General features: G+C 55.2%; 1 protein-coding gene across 11 annotated transcripts in view; it reads right to left on the bottom strand.

Annotated features, from left to right (window-relative positions):
- Window positions 1-22,795, bottom strand: part of SLC35E2B (solute carrier family 35 member E2B) — a 28,766-nt gene that overhangs the window by 5,794 nt on the left and 177 nt on the right. Inside the window, exons 1-10 of one of the 11 annotated variants that reach the window (XM_047869260.1) lie at window positions 21,696-22,778; window positions 18,952-19,068; window positions 15,208-15,299; window positions 9,251-9,688; window positions 8,881-9,016; window positions 8,326-8,453; window positions 5,922-6,042; window positions 4,039-4,092; window positions 3,461-3,533; window positions 728-873 (exon numbers count right to left, since the gene is read on the bottom strand). In XM_047869260.1, coding sequence (XP_047725216.1) covers window positions 728-873; window positions 3,461-3,533; window positions 4,039-4,092; window positions 5,922-6,042; window positions 8,326-8,453; window positions 8,881-9,016; window positions 9,251-9,572 — 980 coding nt within the window. In that variant the 5' untranslated portion in view covers window positions 9,573-9,688; window positions 15,208-15,299; window positions 18,952-19,068; window positions 21,696-22,778. Of the gene's footprint in view, window positions 1-727; window positions 874-3,460; window positions 3,534-4,038; window positions 4,093-5,921; window positions 6,043-8,325; window positions 8,454-8,880; window positions 9,017-9,250; window positions 9,769-15,207; window positions 15,300-18,951; window positions 19,507-21,047; window positions 22,779-22,795 lie in introns of those variants that run through there. The other 10 variants (XM_047869258.1, XM_047869259.1, XM_047869257.1 and 7 more) reach the window with 10 other exon arrangements.

Below are 22,795 nucleotides of genomic sequence, written 5' to 3'. Positions count from 1 at the left end.
ATCTCTGTCTCTCTCTGCCCCTCCCCACTCGTGCACTGTCTCTCTCCCTCAAAAGATGAATCAACATTGAAAAAAATTTTATTTATTTATTTATTTATTTTTCAACGTTTATTTATTTTTGGGACAGAGAGAGACAGAGCATGAACGGGGGAGGGGCAGAGAGAGAGGGAGACACAGAATCGGAAACAGGTTCCAGGCTCTGAGCCATCAGCCCAGAGCCCGACGCGGGGCTCGAACTCACAGACCGCGAGATCGTGACCTGGCTGAAGTCGGACGCTTAACCGACTGCGCCACCCAGGCGCCCCATTTGAAAAAATTTTAAATCGCTTAAAATGAGATAAAATTAAGAACTCCGTCTCTTGTGGCACTCACCACACTTCAGGTGAACCGCCTGAGGCACACGGCTCCCCCACCGGACAGCCCAGAAGCGAACATTCCAGCTTCACAGGCGAGTCCACGGACATGCTGTTCCCCACGGAAAAATACTTGAACCACTCCAAACACTTCCTGTGCTAACGTGTAGATTCCTGGTGGGGATTTCGTGAACTTCGCTGTGTTTCAAGTAGCACCAAGACAAAACAGCCTGGGAATCACGACATGTGGCCACAGTCCTCACACTAGCATTTTACAATCATAAATACCTTTTGTAAAAACACCTGGATTTAAATTCTTCTCCTCTGTAAATGACCTGGACACACCTTGTCTCCTGGGAAGTCACCGTGCTTACCTGAAAGTGACGGGGGAGATTTTGCCCATGAGGGCATAGGCCGTGACACTCTGCAGGTGGAACAGGACGCCGTCCATCATCAGCAGCAACACGACGTCCTGACTGTAACTGAAGCTCTTCCCACTTCTCCCAATCACCGGCAAGTCCTATGCGCAGAACAGAAATGATGCTCTGCGGGTGCCTGTCTTCCTTCCCGTCAGAAAAGCGCGGGGTCACACGTGCCCAGTAATCTGGGTAAACGAACTGAGGCTGAGGAGTGCTCTGAAAACAGCCTTCTAGGGTGACAACCAAACAGCGCTTACCAACATTTTCAACACGCGTGTACATGTGGCCAATAAGCACAGGAGAAAGCACTGAACATCACCGATCATCAGGGAAACACAAATCAACAGCACGATGAGACCACCTCATACCCATCAGGATGGCTACCACCAAAAACAAAAAATCAGGGGCGCTGGCTGGCTCAGTCGGTTAAGTGTCCGATTTCCGCTCAGGTCATGATCTCACGATTCCTGAGTTCGAGCCCCACGTTGGGCTCTGTGCTGACAGCTCAAGAGTCTGGGGTCCGCTTCGGATTCTGTGTCCCCCCTCTCTCTCTGCCCTTCCCCCTCTCACACTGTCTCTCGCTCAAAAATAAACAGAATTTAAAAAAATTAAAAAATAAATAAAAATGACAAGTGCTGACGAGGATGTGGGGCAGCTGAAGCCCTGAGCACGGCTGGTGGGTATGTAAATGGTGCGGCCATTGTGGAAAACCGTCTGACTGCTCCTCAAAAAGTTAAACGGAGAACTACTAGAAGAACCAGCAATCCCGCCTCTGGGTACACGCCCCAAAGAACTGAAGGCAGGGTCTTGAACTGGTGTGTGCATGTTCACATTCACAGCAGGACTGTCCACAAGAGCCAGAATGTGGGAGGAGCCCAGGTGTCCGTTAACAGACGGGTGGATGAACAAAACGTGGTCCCAACACACAGCAGAATATCACCCAGCCTTAAAAAGGAGGAAATGCCAGCACCTGCTACAGAGTGGATGGACCTCGAGGTCATCATGCTCAGTGAAATAAGCCCGTCCCCAAAGGACAAATCCCATAGGATTCCACTTACATGAGGGACCTAGAGTCGTCAGATCCATTGGGACAGAAAGCACAGGGTAGGTGCCAGGGGCTGGGGGAGGGGTGAAGGAGTTCACAAATACGCCACTTCGGCATCAGGGTTATTTTGAGCCGAAGACCCTCAAAACACAGGAGCAAGGGCTCTGGCGTCCCTTTCTCTCCCTGAGAAGCAGGGACAAAGGCCCCACGTGGAGGACGCCCACGCAGCAGGGGGAAAGGAACGCGCGCATCGCCAGGGACCCGAGCCCGGCGGACCTCGTTAAGGTCGCCCTCACCTGCCTCCACCCCACACACAGCCTACTTTCCCGCAGTCGCCTCTCCCTGCTCAGCCTGGCGCGTGAGCGCTCCCGTCTTGGCTTCTTTATGAGGCTCCCGTGTCACATAAAGCTTATGTTACTCGGGCTGGGGGCTTGTCCCCGCGAATCGTCCGGCTGGACACCCTAGGAGGAGAGGTAGAGTCTCGCTTCCCCTATGGGGGAAATAGGGAGTTAGTGTTTAACAGAGACAGAGATTCAGTCTGAGATAATTAAAGTCTGCAAATGGATGGTGAGGATGCTTGTGTGACAGCCTGAACATACTTGACATATAGTTTAAAGCGGTTAGAATCATAAATTTTACGTTTACATAGATTTTACCACAGTATACATATTTTTAGATATACACATTCTTTCAATCATTCCAATTCCAAAAGTGGATCCCAGAAAACCACCTTTTTTAAAAAAAGGTAATTTAGTTTATTTATTTGTTTTTAAAATTTCTTAATGTTTATTTACTTATTTTGAGAGAGAGAGAGAGAGAGAGAGAGAGAGAGAGAGAACAAGCAGGGAAGGGCAGTGAGGAGAGACAGAATCCCAAGCAGGCCCCGAGCTGTCAGCACAGAGCCCGACCTGGGGCTCGAACTCATGACTCTGGGAGCATGACCTGAGCCAAGATCAAGAGTCGGACGCTTAACTGACTGACCCAGGTGCCTCCCAAGAAAAGCACCTTTATCTGCTAAAGACACAAGAAACTTCCAGTTCCGTGTGAAATGCACCAAGCAGTCAGGTGTCTGTCGAGGGGGCAGTGACAGATCAGGGCATAGCTGGGCTCTGGAGCACAAGAATAGGACAGAATAGCCCAGTTCTATTTGTGTTTAAAAAAAAAAAAAAAGGTCTGCTCGGACAGACACATACGCTTTTATAAGACTGGTGAGATCACATGACATACATGTACCTGAGTACGTTCCTAGCTACGCAGACCCGTCTGGAAAGGGGCTTTGTAGGAGGGGGTCCAGGAGGGCTCACCAGACAGACCTCCTCTCTCGTTCATGTACACCTGCCCTGCTGATTGCTCTAGGCGGGCACGCGTGACTTTGAAATAATACTAAAACGAGCAAGCCGGAACACCCTGACACAAAGATTTTCAGGAAACTCCCTCAGCTATGGCTTGGCCTCCTGGGGCACCAGGTTCGGCTCCCACCGGTCTCCCTCCTCCTCAAGTGCACCCTGCTGAGCCTTCGTGAACGATGCCACGAAGCCACCACGCCAAGGAGCTACCCACGGGACCGGCAAGTGAAACCCCTCCACCCCCGGATGGCTGGTGGCAACGGCAGCCTGGGTGCCGAGCGGCGCCCTGACACTCACCATGAAGAAGATCCAGGCGGGGACCAGCATGGCCACGGCCGCCGCGCTGGTGTAGAACTGGAGCTCCGCGGCCCTGCGGGGGCAACATGCATGCCTGACGCTCTCTCCGCACAGCGGAGGCCGGCTTTCAACCAGACAGTTCACAGCGAGAATGCTCTAGAGAACCCGGGCGCCAGGGAGGGCCCGTGTGCCTGCCGGCCGCGCGCCTGGCGCACCCTGCAGGGCAGCCGCGAACGAGCCGGCCATTGGGGTGCCTTGGCAGGGCAGCTGAAAACAGGTGGGGTTTTTCTTCCAAGTTTCCACAAAGCACTTTTACTTACTTGTTTTTTTAAGTTTGTTTGTTTCTTTAGTAATCTCTCCACCCAGCGTGGGTCTCAAACCCACGAGCCCGAGATCTCAAGAATCACAGGCTCTTCTGACTGAGCCAGCCAGGCGCCCCGTCCACAGAGTACTTTTAAAAGCCACTTAAGCCGAAGGGGGAAAGGTGTCAGGTCTACGGGGGATTCTGAAACTTCAAAAGGGCAGGGAGTCCTCTCGGGCCTATGAAATTGGGAGTTTCACGGGCTAACAATACTTACGAGAACCTGTATTTGTCCCCGCTGAGGAGCTTTTTTGAAAAAACATTTTGCAAACTAGAATAAAGAAAAGAAGAGGTTACCTGGCGATACGAGACGTTAGCACAGACCTCGACTGGACCGAGTGTTTGCGTCCTTCCTAAGCAGGGACTACGACGGCGGCCCCTCGGGGATGGCCCCTGCATGTCCGCTGTGAGCCGGGCCCATGCTTGGGGGGCTCCTGGATGTCACTTCACTGTGAGGGGGTCACCAGGCCTGGCCCCTTTACGGAAGGGTAAACTGAGGCACTCAGGTTGAGCAATGTACCTGACGTTACCTAGCTCTCAGGTGTCAAAGGATCCCAAAGTCCCTGTTCTCAGTGCTGCACAAAACCCCACCTTGAACCAAGAGTTCCCATAAATCAGTAACTGCCATGGGCCGGGCACCTGGGGACTCCACGTGTGAGAGCGAGTGAACAAAATAGTCTGAGCACATGAAGACTCCGGTAGAAAAAATACGGACAAAACTCCAGAATGGGACAAACCACAGGGAAAACCCACACATGGCCAATGAGAAGATGAAACTGTGCCCACCTTCCCCAGAAACCAAAGGGCTTGGCACGCCCACTGGTGACTGCTCTCTGGGCTCCAGAAGGCGAAGCTCTTGCTTCAAAACAATCGTTTTGGGAAACGCTGGCAGTGAGGATCGAGAGCCCTGATCCACGTCATGGGCTCGTCTCTCTGATGGGAATTTAGCCTTCGTGATGGTCAAAAACCCAAATGGAGCCTCGTGTGAAGAGATGCTCCATGAGCATCTAAACAGACTCGTTAACTCGCAGGCATCTGTATGCCATACGAGGAGGCGGTCACAGGGTCCAGGCTTCTGAGAGCCCCTGGTGGCAGCACACGATGCCCACAGGGCCACGCAGAGGGAGTAGAGCATACCCCTCATGAAAGCCGCTCTACTTTAATGCAAAAACAAGCAGCTACTGGGCCTTTCCACTGGAGGAGAAATACAGACAGAATGCATGATGAGCCTGTATTCGATTTCTAGGAACTATAAGTGCAGGCAGAAAAAGCCAGAAGGAAATACATCTGCGTGTCAGAAATGAAATTAAAGGTGACTTTTAAATGTTTACTTGGCGGTGGGATGGAAAACCTCAGGGTGAGGCTGTCCGACTTTAACAGTGAAGCAATGATAAACTCCTGGACATCCGTGTGGTCACTTCCTCTCTTTCCCAGAGACAGGACAGACCCTAGAAGCAACTGGTAATTCTCAAAGAGCAGGTCTGGCCAATGCCTAAGTATGGACTTCAACACCACAGCCTGGATGCGGGATGGCAGCTGTACACTATCCAAGGAGCGATCCAGAACACAACAGCCAGCCCCTTCCTGCTGCAGGACAAGGAACCTCCCATGTGGTGCTTTTCCTCGGGCACCTGACACGGGCTTCCCCTGTGGGCACGGCCTCTCACGGCCCTCGGGGCACAGACAGCCACCAGGCCAGAAACTGCCCCTTTGTTCCCGCTGTAGGATGGCCTCTTCCACTTGGCTTAGCTGAACACATACGTGTTTACTCACAAGGGATGTTACTCTTGTGACGTTACTCACAAGGGGCGTTACTCTTGTGACGTTACCTGGGCCCGCTAGCTCTGTGCATTTGGCCTCCGTTAGCTAACCATGTCCCTAAGATGCGTGTTCTTAATACCAAGACCATGTATTGTCAAATTCTGGCTGTTTTTTTAAGAAAAGATTACCTTACTGGGATACGAGGTATTTTGGTATTTAGGAAAAGGCGGCATCAGTTGGGCCCGGCTCTGAATTACGGGACATAATTCTCAGTCACTCTGGATTTCAACGTCCATCATCCCCATCACACCACGTGTCCCCATGCTCTTCCTGACTCACCAGTCCACGATGTTGGTGGACAGCGCGGCCGAAAACCCCAAGACGTTGAAGCTTATCTCCGTTGCCGTGCACAGTGCCAGGCCTCCCATGACGGGGATGAGCGAGAGGTTGACCAGCAGCCCTGGAAAGGGCAAAACACACAAGGGCTGCGGCCGCCAGCCTGCCCGCCGCGACATCGCTTCTGGGTGCCGAGGCCAATTTTATGTCCCTCGTGAAAGCCTCTTTCACTTTAATTCGAAAATATGTAGCTACTGAGTCTTTACACTGGAGAAACACAGAGGATCAAAGTGCACGCCTGCCCCCAAGCCATCACCCTCTCCCAAGCCAGGCACCGCATGAGCCCTTCCTCGAAGCACGACTGCTGGGCCTGGGGACGCGGGGGGATGGGGGGGGGGCAGGACGCATGAGGCTGGGGCCCTGGGCCCCAAAGCCCCTCCCTGGCCAGCACCGAGGATGACGAGGGTGGATGAATGGTCTTTGGAGCAGTCTGTCAAAAAGGGGAGCTGGGGGCGGGGGGCCCTGCTGCAGGGAGGCCCCTACATGGTCTGCGTTCTACACTCTAAGTGGAGGTTACTCTGCTGCTGCATTCTGAAATCCAGGAAACTTGACCCAATGGTAAAAAAGCCCATGGAGCGTGATGGAAAGGCACAGCCACTTTGGGAACAGGGTGGGGGGCCTCCCGGTACTTTGATTTCAGATACTATTTAGTTTACTCTGAAATTCAAAATAGACGAGGGAAAAAGTCTTCCGTGTTAAGAGGCCCACGCTGACCTTTGGAGACCAAGGCCACCTCCCGGCACAGGACAGTACTGTCCAGACTCAGGTCCCTAGGGAGCCGCCAGCACCCTCTCGGTTCTGCACGTGGTCTTGTCCTCTGGCCGGCCTGGCAATGTGTGTTGTGTGACAGACGGTCTGCGTGGATCCTAGAGGGCCGGTGGCCGTGAGTGCCGTTTCACCCTCAGAAGGACTTGCTTTCGCTGCTGGGAGGCGTCCATGGGCATCGGCGTGCTCGGGGTCCAGGATAAGAGCCCAGGGCTTTGCCGGAGATCCTCCTCTCCTGGCAGGCCCCGCCTGCCCTCGGCCCTGCAGCCCCACGAGGCTGGTCTACCTGGCGTGCCAGCCAGTGCTCGAGAACCAGCAAATGCCTCTGTGGGGAGGGCGCCACACATCGGGGTCCCGTCTGCAGGTGACCCTCGGCTCTGAAATCCTGGTCCCGCGGTCATTCTCCCCAACTGATTCTTTTTGCTAACTATCACCAAGATGTTGTCGTTGACCTCGCTAAGGGAACTAGCTGACTCGCTACAGGCTTAGCCGCCACAGCTAGAGGCCAAATCATGGCATTTTAAAGTTGCCGGAATAAAGTTTTTAGTGTGGCTGAGCCACCGGCTTGATATGAAACCCAGTTCGTGTGTTTCATGTTGCTTATGACTTCTAGGAGCTGCTGTTTACCCTCCGATCAGATGGTCTCACATCACCTAAAACGCCTGTGGGGCTCCAGAGGCACATCTGGGAGGGCGCTCAGCCCTGTCCTTCCTCCCCCATCGGCCTTATTGTGGGATCTTGTCCTTTTCTTTCTTTTTTTTTTTTAAAGATTTTTTAAAAAGTTTATTTATTTATTTTTGAGAGAGAGTGAGAGAGAGAGAGAGACAGAGAGAGAACACAAGCAGGGGAGGGGCAGAGAGAGAGGGAGACACAGAATCCGAAGCAGGCTCCAGGCTCTGAGCTGTCAGCACACGGCCCGACGCGGGGCTCGAACTCATGGACCATGAGATCATGACCTGAGCCAAAGTCGGACGCTCAACCGACTGAGCCCCCCAGGCGCCCCTAATCTTGTCCTTTTCTTAATTGAAGCAGATGTGCACCTGCATCTAAACACGTGTCGGTACTGCTCCTAGATACGCACTATTCTGCACTCTGGTTATTTTCACGGAACGATACTGGACAGGCTGCGTTTCAAAAGGCTGGCAGGAGAAACGGGGACACGGGTGTGTGACGTGTAGTCAGAAACAGTCTGCCGGTCATTGAGGGTTGGGATTTGTGGATAAATCCGATTTGGTGGGCCTTATGGAGGGTGGAGAAGTGAGGCTGAGAAGCAGTGATGAACGGGAGGCTGTCGGAGGAGCCGGGGAAGGACACAGGAGGTGGCTGACCTGGGCAAGGGTGTCACCAGGGGCCACTTCGCATGACACGGAAGGTGGTCTTCCTGGGACAAGTGACCATTACTTCTTTCCCCAGCTCCCATGTCCCCACCAACCAGAGGCCTCTGTGCATCAGCCAAGGTGAACAAACACCTGCTGAAGTGAACGCGTGAGGCACTCATGACCGGCCTAGGAGAACGTTCCAGGGGGGCTGTGGAACCATTCACCCTGGCGTAGCGCCCCAGCCCCCACCCAGGCGGGCTTACCCGTGTGCTCCCCGAGGATCATCCGGGACATAATCACGGTGAAAATGGGAGCAGAGCTCTTCACTGTTTCAGCAAACGAAACCGCCACGTTTTTCAGGCTGACCAGACCCAAAACCACCGTCGCAAACCTACAAATAAGCCCAAAGTGTCATTAGGACTGAGGAGTCCATTTGTAGCTGCACAAGAGACCTTCTGAGGAGCTGGCTGTTCTCCTCCCCCGCTCCCCGCCCTCCTCGCCTCCCATGAAGGTGAAGGTGAAGGGCCCTGTGGGAAGTAGGTCCCACCTGCAAGGTGCAGCAGGCCCAGGGAGAGGAGGGCGTGTCTCTCAAACCATTCTTAAATTACACTCATGGCTGTTCCAGAAAGAATCTGATTGCACCCAGATCCACAGAACCAATACATTTGTCGTCCTCATATCTAGACGGCCCTGATGATTATATAAAGCGTGCAGTGAAAGCACACGTGATCACCAGCTGGTCTCCCACTTAGTGACGGCAAAGACAGTTTATGCACATAAAAAACTTCAACTCTCAACCAAAATGTCAGATTCCTTACCTCATTAGACCCACAAACAGCATGATCATGATGAAATTGGGGGGATAAGAAAGCCGGGTTTTGTGTTGATATAAACAGCAAGGAACAAATATTTTAATGCATCCAATAAACGTAGTTGACAACATCTGCACAGCACCTGAAGGAGGCAGGGAAGAGGGTCAAGTTCTGAGGGGAGAACTACTTCCCTTGCTGGTGCGCAGGCAGACAGGACAAGCCGTTCTGCGGCGCAGACACAGCTCCCATCCCGAACCCTCGGCGCCCTCCTTCCCGGGGCTGTGGGCTCCTCCGTGTGCTTCCCGCGTGGAGACAGCACCGACCTGTGAGCACGCGGGCCTGGCCCTCAGCCCCGGAGGCGGGGGACCCGCATTACCTAGCATGCTGGGCTCCCCTTCCAGCAGGGACAGGATGTACTTGTTGAGAAAGAGGGTGCAGAAGCTGAAGAAGAACCACAGCGTCAGGTAGAGCAGAGCCCGGGAGCTCCACACGCCCAGGTCCGACTCGATGACCGTGGTCTCCGTGATGGTGATGGTGAGCACGTTCTCCTCGGGGGCGCCCTCACTCCTGCTGAAAACAATCTTCTCGCTGCGGGGGCCGAAGAGAGAGCCCCAGCCGAGGAGCGGCTTCCCCTTGGGCTGGTCCTCGGGGCCAGGGGCCAGCTCTGCCGGCGCCGAGGGTTTCGCTGAGGCTGACATGCTTGTCTCCTCCGGACCGTGGGCAGCATGGGTCGGGCTGGCTCCCGGGTGAAGGCCTGCACCACCCGGGGAGTGGTGGCCGTCACTCGCCCCTCGCCAGGGGACGCAGGCTCAAGCTGTTAAGCAAAGACAATGCGTTCCTGATGGTGAACATCTGAATGTCCTTAAAAGTTTCAGGCACCGATCTGAAGTAACTCTGAAAATGCAAATATGGAACTTCGGTCTTGTTTTCACATGTGCTTGCTAGTCTAACTGCCACGGAAGGACGGGAGCCCCGACAGCTCCCAAGCCTCCTCCCCAAGGTGCTGAAAACCAAAGCCTCCGCACCTGGCCTTCCCCAGGCACCCACCGCGTGCACGGAGACCTGGACGACCCCGCCCCGGCCTTTGCCACCAGGTCCCCGAAGCCATCCCGAGGGCTCCGCCCCTTCCCGCCCGTTCTGTGGTCCCGGCTGCTGTAATGCACACTGCCGCTCTCCCACACCTCACCTGGCTTTTAATAGTTTATCTAGCTTTAAAAAAAATTTTTTTAACGTTTATTTATTATTGAGAGACAGAGAGAGACAGAGCATGAGCAGGGGAGGGGCAGAGAGTGAGAGGGAGACACAGAATGGGAAACAGGCTCCAGGCTCTGAGCCATCAGCCCAGAGCCCGACGCGGGGCTCGAACCCACAAACCGCAAGATCATGACCTGAGTCAAAGTCGGACGCTTAACCGACTGAGCCACCCAGGTGTCCCAACTTAAAACAATTTTTATTTTTAATAAACTCTATGCCCAACGTGGAGCTCAAACTCACAACCTGAAACCAAGCGTTGCACGCTCCGCTGGCTGAGCCCGCGGGGCGCCCCTGGTGTCTTGTTATTTCCTTAAGCTTTCGATCCCTTCCTGTATCTTTTGTTTTACGGTCTCTCACAGCTCATCACCCGGGACCTTAGCGAGGTCACCCTGGTGCCTTGTGTGTGCCAGCAGACTCTGGCCTTGGGGCTGGACTGCACTTTACGGTCACCTCCCGTCAGATCCTGATACGCGGGGACCCCACACACCCTGGGCCGAGGGGGTTACTTCCAGAGTTGAGGGCTTGGGGTCTGCTGCTGCTACATGCCTCAGGGGTGTCACTGGCCCAGGACCCATTTTATCCTTTCTATCTTTTTTTACTGTTTAATTTTGAGAGGGGGGGAGGGGCAGCGAGAGGGGGAGACAGGATGTGAAACAGGTGCTGTGCTGACAGCCGTGAGTCCGACATGGGACTCGAACTCATGAACTGTGAGATCATGACCTGAGCCGAAGTCAGGTGCCTAACCCCTGAGCCACCCAGGCGCCCCTTTACGCTACTTTCTAGATGAACCCTGCGGCATACGAAACCCACACCTGCCAGTCTCAGACCTGTGGGCATGGCTCCTGAGGTGAGCCTCCGGCCTCTCTCCAGGGATCACAGGCTGAGTCACACCCGGCTTCTCCCGTGGCGGGCTGGCCGTTTCTCCAAGTCCCTGCTTTAAGCAGAGTCCCAGTGACAACTGCCTGCCCCGTCTCAGGAGGGCCAGGGTCCCATCTCCTTCCCCAATGACATCAAACCCGGGACCCCAGGTGGCCTCCGATGGGCTGGCCACTCGGATTTCCTGTTCCCTCAGTTTCTGACACCTGGGGTTTCCTCTGTTTGGGGGAACTCAGTCACACATCTAAAAGGATGTCCGTCATATTTCATCCCTAACATCCAGGCATGTGGAACAGGGGGGGAGCCGGGCGCTGAGGCGGCCACACCGCCAGCGGGAGCCACACCCCCCTCTCCAGCCCCGGCCCCTCCAGCAGGACATCCCTCGGGGCTCAGGCTGCCCACTGCCCCACCGGCCCCTGCGCCTCTGTGGGCAAGTGCCCAAAGGCTCCTCGCACTTCAGATTCTGACTTCCCCACAGCCCAAAGCTGGTTCCTGTCCTGCCCCCAGGCAGAGGCAGCACCAGAGACGCGGCCATCCTCCCCCTGCCCTGCCTCAGCCCCTGGTGTCCCTCCCCCTGCCCACGAGCCCGGAGCCACGAGCCCCAGCGAGCGCCCTCGTCTTGCCCAGTCTGCCCGCACGCACCCCAACCCCCGCTGCACCAGGACAGCCTCCCCAGAGTGCAGCGCAGGTCGTGACGAGGGGTGCCGGCCCTTCCGTGGGCCCCCACCACCCCCACCCGAGGACGAGCTCAAGGGCTCCGGACGCTGACTGCAACACTCTTGTTCTGCTTGCTCTTCCCCAGCCCGGTCCCACTGTTTTGTTCAGGGTGACGACGTGTCCGTGGGTTCCGTGCAGCTAGACTGGCCGGGCCAGAGGGGACGTGGGGAGTCCTTGCTCTACCCCCCGCCCCCCGCCTCCCCCCCACCCGCCTGGAACCAGGGTCTGGCTGCAGGTGCAGGTGAAATGCAGGGACAAGCCCACTGCTGTGGCACAGGGTCTCTGGGAGCACCCCAACCCCAAAGGCCTCCAGGCCCCAGACCCTGGCTCCTTACAGAGGGAGTGAGGAACCCTTCTGCCCGGGGCCTGGCTGCCCGCCCCGTCTCCCTGCCCCTCGCCGCCTCTGTGATCTGGGGGCAGCGTTTGGCACAGGGGCCCTGAAGCCACTGCTGAGATTCCAAGGTCCACCCAGTTTGCAGGGCAAGGGGCTACCAATCCAGAGGCACCCACGGGACCCACAGTCCCAGCGAAGAACAGGCTGGCGGGGAGCGGACCCCTCACAGCATCCATTCCCCACCCCCCCCACCCCCCCCGCCCGGGCTTCCCTCTGAGGATCTCCCAACATCCTAGGAGGAGCTGTGGTGCCACCCTCACTCTCCTCCTTAATAAAGTCCAGTCTCGCTCCCACTGAGAAGCCGGGGCCATCCCTGCCCCCAGTCATCGTCAGAGACCTAAGAAACCAGAAACAACCATTTGAATGACACACATATTCTCTTTGTATATAGACCTTTAACAAGAAAGTAGATTTTAAATGAAGGAGGACACGGCTCCAATCCTCATGCCTGAATCACGCCTGGACACAACCCTCTGCTAACAAACATTCACACTGTGCCCCCGTGAACATTCTGTGCGCGTCTTTCCGTGTGTTTCTGTTGGACCTGTGCCCGGGAGTGACACCTTGGTCATGGGTGCCTATGGCGTCCAAAGACACAGCACCAACCTGCACCTGGCCACTTCACTCGCCCTTGCTGCTCCTGTGTCCTGCCGCTCCGCTCCGCTCCCGTAGGGTCACACGGGGAAGCACCCTTCCGGCAGGCCAGGGAGGCCCTCAATGCTGGCTGCACACGCACACGCCCAGAGCTCAAACAAGCTGGCCACAGGGGGCCCAGCTCTGCGCACACCAGTGAGCACAGGGATTCATGGGTGCGGCCCAAGCACCAGAATGGTTTCTAGCTCCTTGGCTGATTCTCAACCGCGGCCAAACAGAGAGCCACCGCGCTCCCACCCAGGCACCCACAGTTGTCACTGACTGTCCCAGGCTGAAAACACCCACAGCACAGATGCAAACAGGTTCCAGACCTAACCGGTGTGGATGTGTCCTTTCTAGAGTCTTTGCGAGTGACAGGAAGCAACGAAAGAAGGGACAACCCACGAGGCCGTGGCTGGGGTTGGCTGCAGGAGCAGAGGTGGTGGTCCTGGGGGAAAGGGGGGTGCTGTGAGCCCTTCAGGCACCTCAAACACGTCGCCTGAGGCCGGGGTAAATGCCGCAGTTCTGTTACTAGCAGAACAAAAGCAAAACACAACCTAAATGTCTCCTGAAGCAGAAACAAGTGAGAGCACACAGTGGGCTGAGGCGCATAGCAGGGGGGCGCGGGCCTCCGCCACCAGAGCCAACGGGGAAGCCTTCCAGCTGCCGGAGCCCCGAAACGACAAAACCAAGCGGTGGAAGGCAATCTATGACACGCTTACCCACAAGGCTGTCCCCCCCAAGACCATCCACATTCTTCCATATTCTTACAAAGAGTGTAAAAGAGTGGCGAGCAGGGAACTCAGGCCCCGTCCCGCAGACCAGCGGCCAACACACCAGTGATCCCATCCCCCATGTCCAGAACAAGGCCCAGGCAGCCAGGGGCAGAGGCCCAGGCCACCACAAAACACTCACCTTCCAGTGCATGGTCTTTTTAGGACCATCAACATCTCCAAAGACAGTCCACCCAGTCCGGTGACAAACCAACGTGACAACTGGGCACAGGGATGGGCAGACCCCTGGCCTCACGTCCGGCCAGGGGGGATAGAGGGGCAGGGGCCCTCCAAGTGTGCAAGGCTCCCACACCAAGTCCAAATATGAACACCAGGTCTGGGGCCGTCCAGGGCAGAACAGACGCTGGCTCTGCCTCTGTCCTTCACATCAACACTCGCTAATCACACAGGGATTCCCGGCCTTGCTTGCTTCCATTTGGTGGGGCGGAAACCCGCAGAGGTGGGGGACAGAAGAAGGTAAGGGTGTCAAGGGGCTTGGTCAGGAGAGTGAAGAACTCAACTCCTCCGGGGGCCTGGGGTGGGGGCTTAAATAGGCGGGGAAAGCAGGGGCCAAGGACCACAGAGTGGCCAGGCAAACCACCAGAGGAATCTTCTCTGGAGAACTCAACAGGCAAAGGAGAGACCTCAAGTAAGGAATCGAGGCCCCAGGGAGAGGTCTGAACAGAGACTGCAGCTGAGCCGCCTGCTGGGACATGAGCAAGACAGGAAACGTGAGGAAGGGGCTGGAAGGAGGGCAGAGCGGGAGGAAGGTCAGTCCCAGAAGGGGGGGCATCAGAGAGAAGTGCCCAGCCACAAGGAGATACAAGCAGGAAAGGGCCCTTGGAAATCCAGAACAGGGCAGCAGGAGTGAAATCTCACCAGAAGCTCCTAGGAAGCTCCAGCTCAGGGCAGGACCCCCCAAAAAGGAGCTGGGGGCTGCTCCCAGCCACACCCACAGATCTGCTCCCAAGAAAAGCTTCCTCAATTCAGGCCTGAAGACCTTGGCGGGTTGAGATCAATGGATGCAGATCAAAGATCAAAGATCACCGCTGAGAGGGGGTGGCCAGTGGGGGAGGGGCGGCAGCCTGGCCACTGCAGGGAGGGACAGGTGGAGCCCAGGGCCCCAGGTCCTAAAGCTCTCAGAAGGACAGGAGGGCCAGGCAGACGCCACGGGGGGTGGGGGGTGGGGTAGACGGAATGTCCAGAGAGGAGTCACCCGCCTGCGGAGCTGAAGCAAGGGCGCGCTTGCGTCCACACTGCTCCCCGGCAGGTGCAGACTAGTCACAGGCAGGAGGCCTGACTTCACCCTGAGACACTGGCACCGGAAGCGAGCTGCCGAAGCTGAAATCACTAGAGACGAGAGTCCACGTTTGCCCCGATCCATTAAGAAGAATGTGGTATTGCCGTGGTGTTGGTGCCCACAGACACGCAACCGCAATGTAGTCGCGAGCATACGTCAGACACACCCAAAAGTACGCACATCACAAAGGTCAAGACCACCGGCAAAGACCACGGGGTGGGGGGGAACGCGGTCACTGAATGCAAGGTGAGATTGTCCCCAGACAGGACCACCCACCAGAAAAGGGACACCCATGGCATATTGGCTGAAGTTGAATACAGTCTGCAGATTAGACAGTGGTCTTGTCCCCAAGTTAAGATCTGGGACGATACTCCTGGACTACTTACTAAATCGAACTAAGCTCAGGTAAGACGTCAGCAGGAGGGGCTGGGAGATGGGTACACAGGTAAAGTTTTTTCTTCTGCAGGGCTACAAGTTTCTGAAAATAAAAAGTTTAAAATTTTGAAATAAAAAACTCGAGTGATGGGTTAAACAGAAATGATTAGAGCTGAATAAAGTTATTTGAAAAAATACCTGACGAAATTATCTGGAATGCAGCACAAAGACATGAAATGAAAATATTAAAGAGACGTTAACCCAAGCATGGAAAAAATAAGAAGAAAGAAATTTCCAGCAGAGAAAAAAAGAGATGAAGAAGGGGTGCCTACTAGCTCAGTTGGGGGAGGCTGCAACTTTTTTTTAATTTTTCATGTTTATTTATTTTTTATAAGAATGAGAGAGACAGAGCATGAGCGGGGGAGGGGCAGAGAGAGAGGGAGACACAGAATCCGAAGCAGCTCCAGGCTTCGAGCCATCAGCACAGAGCCTGATGTGGGGCTCGAACTCATGGACTGCGAGATCATGACCTGAGCCGAAGTCGGACGCTTCACTGACTGAGCCACCCAGGTGCCCCTAATGGGGAGCGTGCAACTCTTGATCTTGGGGTTGTGAGTTCAAGCTCCACGTTGGGTGTAGATATTACTTAAAAATAAAATCTTAAAAAAAAAAATAGATATAAAGAAGACAAAACTTTGAGAAGTCACAGAAAATCTGAGTTCTGGAGTCAGAATATACCTTAAAAAGAATAAATAAGAAACCCACACGGAGACACACAGTGATGAGCCACAGAACGCCACAGAGGGAAGGTTCTGACGCACCCAGGCTGAGTTCAGATCACGCATAAGACAACAATATTAAAATTACACCGAGCAACTAGAAACGCGGGAGGGTAAGCCCAAGACAAAGGAGACTGGTGGTGGGCCAGGAGGGGGCACGGAGAGGGGACGACAGAGGACAAGTTCTCAAATGCACCTGTTCAGATAGTTGTGACTTCTGGAACTATATGAACGCTTAAATGCTTAAAAACCAAAAATAGTCAGGGGTGCCTGGGGGGGGCTCAGTCGGTTGAGTGTCCGACTTGGGCTCAGGTCACGATCTCACAGTTCATGAGTTCGAGCCCCGCGTCGGGCTCTGTGCTGACAGCTCGGTGCCTGGAGCCTGCGTCGGATTCTGTGTCTACTTCTGTCTCCACCCCTCCCCGGCTCAGGCGCGCTCTCTCTCTCAAAAAATGAATAAACGTTTAAAAAAAAAAAAGTGGGGCACCTGGGTGGCTCAGGCGGTTAAGCGTCCGACTTCGGCTCAGGTCATAATCTCGCGGTCCGTTGGTTCGAGCCCCGCGTCGGGCTCTGTGCTGACAGCTCAGAGCCTGGAGCCTATTTCAGATTCTGTGTCTCCCTCTTTCTCTGACCCTCCCCTGTTCATGCTCTCTCTCTCTCTCTCGGTCTCAAAAATAAAGAGATGTAAAAAAAAAAATTAAAAAAAATAAAATAAGAAAAAGTCAAATTGATGGGGTTTTGCGGTGATAGGGGTTCATAGCTGACGGCCAAGAAAGAATTCTTGAGACATCTTTGGTGCAAAAAGGTGATTTTATTAAAGCTCAGGGTCAGGACCCGTGGGCAGAAAGCACTGCACTGGGGTTGTACGGAGTGACTGGCTATATACTGTGGCGTTGGGGGAGGGAAAGATGAGAGGAAGTTTCTAAAGGGATTTTCATGTACTAAAGAAGACTCCCGGGATACCAGACGCCTTGCTATTGTCAAGCTAGGGCTGTTTTCTCTCTAGTGAAACATTAACATTAGGACAGTAGGGGTTTCTGGAGAAATGTCCTGCTCTGTATTTGCCACAAGTATCTGTCAATGGGCTGCGGGTCATAAGGACATTTAAGGGAATTTAATGTCACCTGCCACTTCCTTCTCGCCTCTGTTCCCCCATCACCATGGAGGGGAGAGTGATGCTGGGGCTCCAGGGAACTGAGCCTACAGGTTTCTGGAGATTAGGCTATTGGCAAGATTGCCTTTTTCTTGTAATTTACTAAGATATTTGTAAACTGATGGAGACTCCGGTCCTGCAGGACTGTGATCTCTATCAGCTACCATTGGTTTTCTGTCCTCTCCTTTGTCCTTGGGTGGTCGGCAGTGCCTGAGGAATGTCACACGTATCCCACCTGGTGCCGGAGGAGGGGGGGCATACTAGCTTGTGATTTGCCCTCAGCTTGCCTTATGCTCCCTCATCACAATCAATAAAATTTCTAAAGTGTGATACGGGGGCGCCTCGGTGGCCAAATCAGTTAAGCATCCTACTCTGGACTTTGGCTCAGGTCACAATCTCAGGGCTTGTGGGTTTGAGCCCTGCATCGGGCTCTGGGCTGACAGTGTGGAACCTGCTTGGGATTCTCTCTCTCTCTCTCTCTCTCTCTCTCTCTCTCTCTCTCTCTCTCCGCCCCTCCCCCGCTCACACACACCGGCACACATACTCTCTCGCTTTCAAAATAAATACTTACGAAAAATAAAGTGAGATACAAACAAAAATATATGAGCCAAAGCACAAATCAAATAAATAACACAGTCACACTGAAGAGAGGAGATAAAGAACCCACCCAAGTACCTTCTGAACATGGTATTTAAAATACACGTGCTCAGATTCAAGACCAAAAGAATCCCAAGCAAACACTGAACTCTAAAAGGTAGGCTTTTTTCTTGAGTCATGGGTCAGGAATTCTGGCTTGAGCAATAAGGCAGTGTATTGCAGCTAACGGGAGCGAGACCTCGGGTGTCTTCAGACCCGGCACAGACACAGGGAGCAGGAAGGGTGAAACGGACAGTGGCGTTGAGAGGAGCGGAGGAATCAGGCAGTGGCACTCAAGGGTCTGGATAGAGGCCCAGTCACCGTGCGTGTCCACAACAGACACATCTCTGCCTCGGTTGCGCAATCTGGCCGCTGAGGGCCCCGAGGCAGTGACAGCCCAGTGGCAGCAAGCACCCTGGCCCAGTGTTTGTTTCTAAATCTCATTCTCCACTGAAATGAACCAGCCTCCTCGGAGAAATGGCCGATTCCAGGGCTGGGGCATTAGTTGGGCCAGAAAAGGAAGCGCTCAAACAATGATGGGGACGCGTCCAAAGGACACAGGAGGAAGCACAAGAGAACGCCCTCTGGAGAAATCCAGGGGCAGCGTGAGAGAGAAAGTAAATAATGGTAGCACAGGATTAGAGCCTGCTGAATAGAATCAGCACCCGAACATCCACAGTGATAAACAGGGATGAGGAGAAAGCCCTTCCCCACAGGACACAGTCAACAGGCCCATGGAAGAGGGAGGGGAGAATGAGAAAATCAAAATCACCCTTTGGCAACCTTCACCATGATCCCACAACAACTGCACCCTCCAGATCTCCCTTCAGCTAGAGGAAGTCCTGCTCATGGGTTCCACGAGACACACGTGGGAATGTCCACGGCAGAAACCCAACTGCCTCTCCACAAGAGAATGAATACGGAAGCCACGGAATTGTCACACGGCGCAACATCAGACAACAGTAAAAATGAGTAACGCACAGTAAATACACAAAGGACAATGACACGAAGCTCTTCTCAACATGGATCAAGTGACATCAAGGTCTGTCATCAGTAAACAGCCTCCAGTTCGAATCTTGAACAGAACACGCGCTCCAGGAGGCAGTGAAAACCCTCAGAAGCTGTGCTGGGCATCACACACGGAAGCCGCAAGTTAGCTGGCCCCGGGCTCAGAAGGTCCCACTCACCCAAGTCCTGGTGGGGTCACAGATGCCTTCCTGGACTCCAGTTCATGTTTGCACGGCCTGTTCTTCTTTCTTAAACCACGCGACTCAAGGAGCTTTCAGAGACAAGCAGTTCTTGTCCTGCAAAAACTCAAGGTCAGCAACCCTGATGTGACAAGGAATTGACTTTAAGAGCCAATAGTGAATTTCGAGTCGCCCTGGAAGCAGGGTGGGGCAGGCTGGACCAGGTGGCTGTGGAGCACTGGCTGTCCCCAGGTCACTGGTGAGAAAGGTCTCAATGCTCTCTCTCTGATTAGGGTACAAACAAGAACGAAACCATAACCTTTTCCGCCCAGCATGGAGTAGGTGGCTAATGAACTGCCTTTAGACCAGCTCTTAACTTCTCCCTTGCCCAGAATTGTCCTCAGAATGTTCACACGGCGTGACTAAAGGAAACTAGGTCGGGGTGCCTGGGTGGCTCAGTTGGTCGAGCGTCCGACCTCGGCTCAGGTCATGATCTCACACGGTTTGTGGGTTTGAGCCCCGCGTCGGGCTCTGTGCTGACGGCTCGGAGCCTGGAGCTGCTTCGGACTCTGTGTCTCCTTCTCTCTCTGCCCCTCCCCAACTTGTGCTCGCTCTCAAAAAAAAAAAAAAAAAAAAAGTAAAAAAATAAAATAAAATAAAATAAAATAAAAGGAAACTAGGTCTACTGAAACGTGGGGACACCCCACAAGAAACAAATCCGTGGTAGCTTTACTTTGTACGAGTCTGGCACTAGGTAACACGTCCTAAACAGGGGGCTGGACTCTGCTGGATTTTGCGGTGAGGGGCCCAGGATCAGCTGGGAAGGTGCCTACGCTCCAAAATGGAGACCAAGCCACGGGTGCTGTTTAGTGTCACCTGCTAATGCCACCGTGGTACGTTCACCACTGAAGAAAAGTTCGGCTGGAGGCTAATAAAAATAAAGACGTCAATATTTCCCCGTACGATTTTGCAGACTCCTAAATTCTAAAGCCTGAGGTGAAGAATTCCTGTTTTGGAACAAAGAGCTCAAGATGTTCTCAAACACTTGGTAAGTAATTTAGATTGGTTCCAATTGTCAACAGGGCATTTTAGATAAAACGTACTGAAAGGCTGCCAGTTTTTACACAGAATTCAAAAATTCCATCTCTGGGAATCTATCCTGAAGAAACAATTGAACAAAGGTCTTGTTGGCCCTCCGTACGTAGAGGATAGACGTGGTTTTAAAATAACTTTGTTTTTAAGACCGAGACACAGGACGCTATCCAAGTATCCAACAAGGAATGTATCGGGGCGCCTGGGGGCGCTCAGTCGGTTGAGCGTCCAACTTCGGCTCAGGTCACGATCTGATCTCAAGGTCTGTGACTTCGAGCCCCGCGTCGGGCTCAGTGCTGACGGCTCAGAGCCTGGAGCCTGCTTGGGATTCTGTGTCTCCCTCGCTCTCTGCCCCTCCCTCGTTCGTGCTCAGTCTCTCTGTCAAAATGCCAGGTTACCAACCGTGGTCAACTCAGGCGGAGTTCCACATTCATCAATATTTTGGGGTTTGTTTGGTTTCTCTTCATTTTCTAATTTATGCTCAAAGTGGATTTCTTTAACCTAAAAACCTTTCTATTTCCCTTTTCCTACTATTTAACACGGTTTCATCCCGCTTTAAAATGTTACTTGCAAGTTCAAATACTTTTGGTAAAATATTCTACTCCATTAAAAAAAAAAAAAAAACTTTTAAAAAGCCACCAAACAAAGAATCTATCTCTAGACAGGTTTTTTGTGTTTTTTTTTTTTTTTCTTCTCCCCCTTTCACAGCCTCGGTGAGCACCGGGTCAAAGGCCCAAGCAGGAGTACTGCACGGCAGTCACCTGGACAGGGCCCAGCGAAACCAGGGAAAGATGTCAACCGATGACTGGAGTGAAGGAAACCCTGAGCCTGAATTTCCCACCCCAATTGACAAACTAACAGTCCGATAAAACCAGCACTTGGCAGGAGGCCAGCCTTTATCCTTGACAGTTTTCTAAAATCCTAGGCAGAAGAAACATCAAGTGCAATAAAATACGTGGGCGACCGTGCCTTTAGGCCCCCGGGACAGATGAGGCGTCTTTTACCTGGGTTCGCTCCGGGGCCGTGTCCGCCTCGGGGGCATAAAACTCGAGAAGCCCGGAAACCGTGACACGCCCCCCCCATCGGCCCCCGCAGCGAGGACGCGCGGCCGCGGGTGCGTCCCGCGCCTTCGGGTGTGCGAGGCGGGATTTTGGAGTGGGAGGGCGACTCCGGGAGCCGCAGGCTCGTGGGAAAGGGCGGGCCCGGCGAGGTGGAGAACAAGGGCCGGTGCTACCGGCCCAAAGGCGAGGGGTCTCTCGGAGCGGGGACGTGAGCGGCACGGCGAGCGCGAAGGCCTCGGGGTGGGCCGGGCCGGCCTCTCGGAGGAGAGGGACTGGGAACAGGCCAGCGGGGCGGGCTCGGGTCCCGACAGCAACAGGCGACCATCGGAGGCAACCTTTACCGTTTTTTTATTCAGCGTTTTCCGCGTAAACCGGCCACCCACCCCTAGACAAAGCCCCGAGGCATCGAGGACGCCCCCCGCCCCCGACGTGAGCCCGGAAGCTAGAGGGCCGGGGGAGCCTTCCAGGCGCGAGCGCGCCCGAGCCTCTGCTCTCCGGCGGGAAAACGGCCCCTATTCCGGGGCGCATAACGGGACGCCGTGCTGCGGGACCAGGGGGCCCCTTCCCCCACGCCGCGGTCTCTCCACCCACCGGTCGCAGCGGGGCCGCGGGAAGACAGCCAGCGCGGGGTCTCCGTGCACAGCCGGGGGTGGGAGAGCGCCGAGCATCGGCGACCGCGCGGGCCGCTCGCAGCCGTGGACAGGGCGCCCACCCCACTAGGTGGGCCACCCGACTTCGGGGAGCGCCGAGGGGGCGAGGTCTCCGGGCAGGGCGGGTGGGGGGCGCGGCGCCTTCTCGACACCGGGCGACCCCGCCTCACTTCGGGGCCTTAAGGGCGCGCGGCGTTTAAAGTGGGCCGCGGACCGCGCGTCGGAGAGGGCGGCCTCCGGGGAAACGACCGGGGCCGCCTGCTGCTGGCCGGGGCGCGCCCGGCACGGGGCCTGGCGGCCGCGGAGGGTAGGCTCCCACGCCCCGAGGGCTCGGCGTGAGGCTGGGGTGCAGGAGAGGCCGCATCGCGGAAGGAAGGCCCGAGCAGAGCCTTCCGTCCTGTGTGGAGCGGAGGCCGGGCGGGCAGCGCCTCACCGTGGGGCGGCCATCGTCCCTCCGCCCCGCTCTACGCGGCCGCCGGGCCGGGGGCGGGCCGCGCCTCAGACGGAGGTGCCCGCAACCGGCCGGAAGCGACGCGCCGGAAGCGACGCTCCCAGAGCCGACAGCGGTCCCTGTGGCGGCGCGACCCGCGCTCCTCGAGGTCCCGGGCCCCAGGGCTTCCCGGCCGCCGAGTCGGAACTGGAAACGCAGTCGCGCTGCTTGGCGACGGCGACCTTCGACCATTGTTTTAGTCCGGACCCTACCATCGCGACCCAGGCGGGAGGGGGTGTGACTGGCGACGGCCTCCCCCGCCCACTGTCCTAGTTCGGACCGTACCACCCCCCCCCGTTGGGGGAGGTGTATCGAGCGTCAGCGTCCCCCGCCCATTGTTCCGGTTCGGACCGTAGGACTGCGGCTCAGGTTGGGGGGAGGGGGCGGTTATGTTGGGCTTCAGCGTTCCCCGCCCACTGCCTTAGTCTGGACTGTACCACCGCGGCCTCGGTAGCGGGGTATGTTAGGCGTCGTGGTTTTCCCCCCCCCCGCCATTGTTCTGGTCGGACCGTACCACCGCGGCCCAAGTGTGGAGGGGTGAGTGTGCCTCG

This window comes from Prionailurus viverrinus, chromosome C1, assembly GCF_022837055.1.
Source record: "Prionailurus viverrinus isolate Anna chromosome C1, UM_Priviv_1.0, whole genome shotgun sequence".
Lineage (NCBI taxonomy): Eukaryota > Metazoa > Chordata > Mammalia > Carnivora > Felidae > Prionailurus > Prionailurus viverrinus.
The sequence above is the reverse complement of the archived record's forward strand: the minus strand, read 5'-3'. Positions and strand labels throughout refer to the sequence as shown.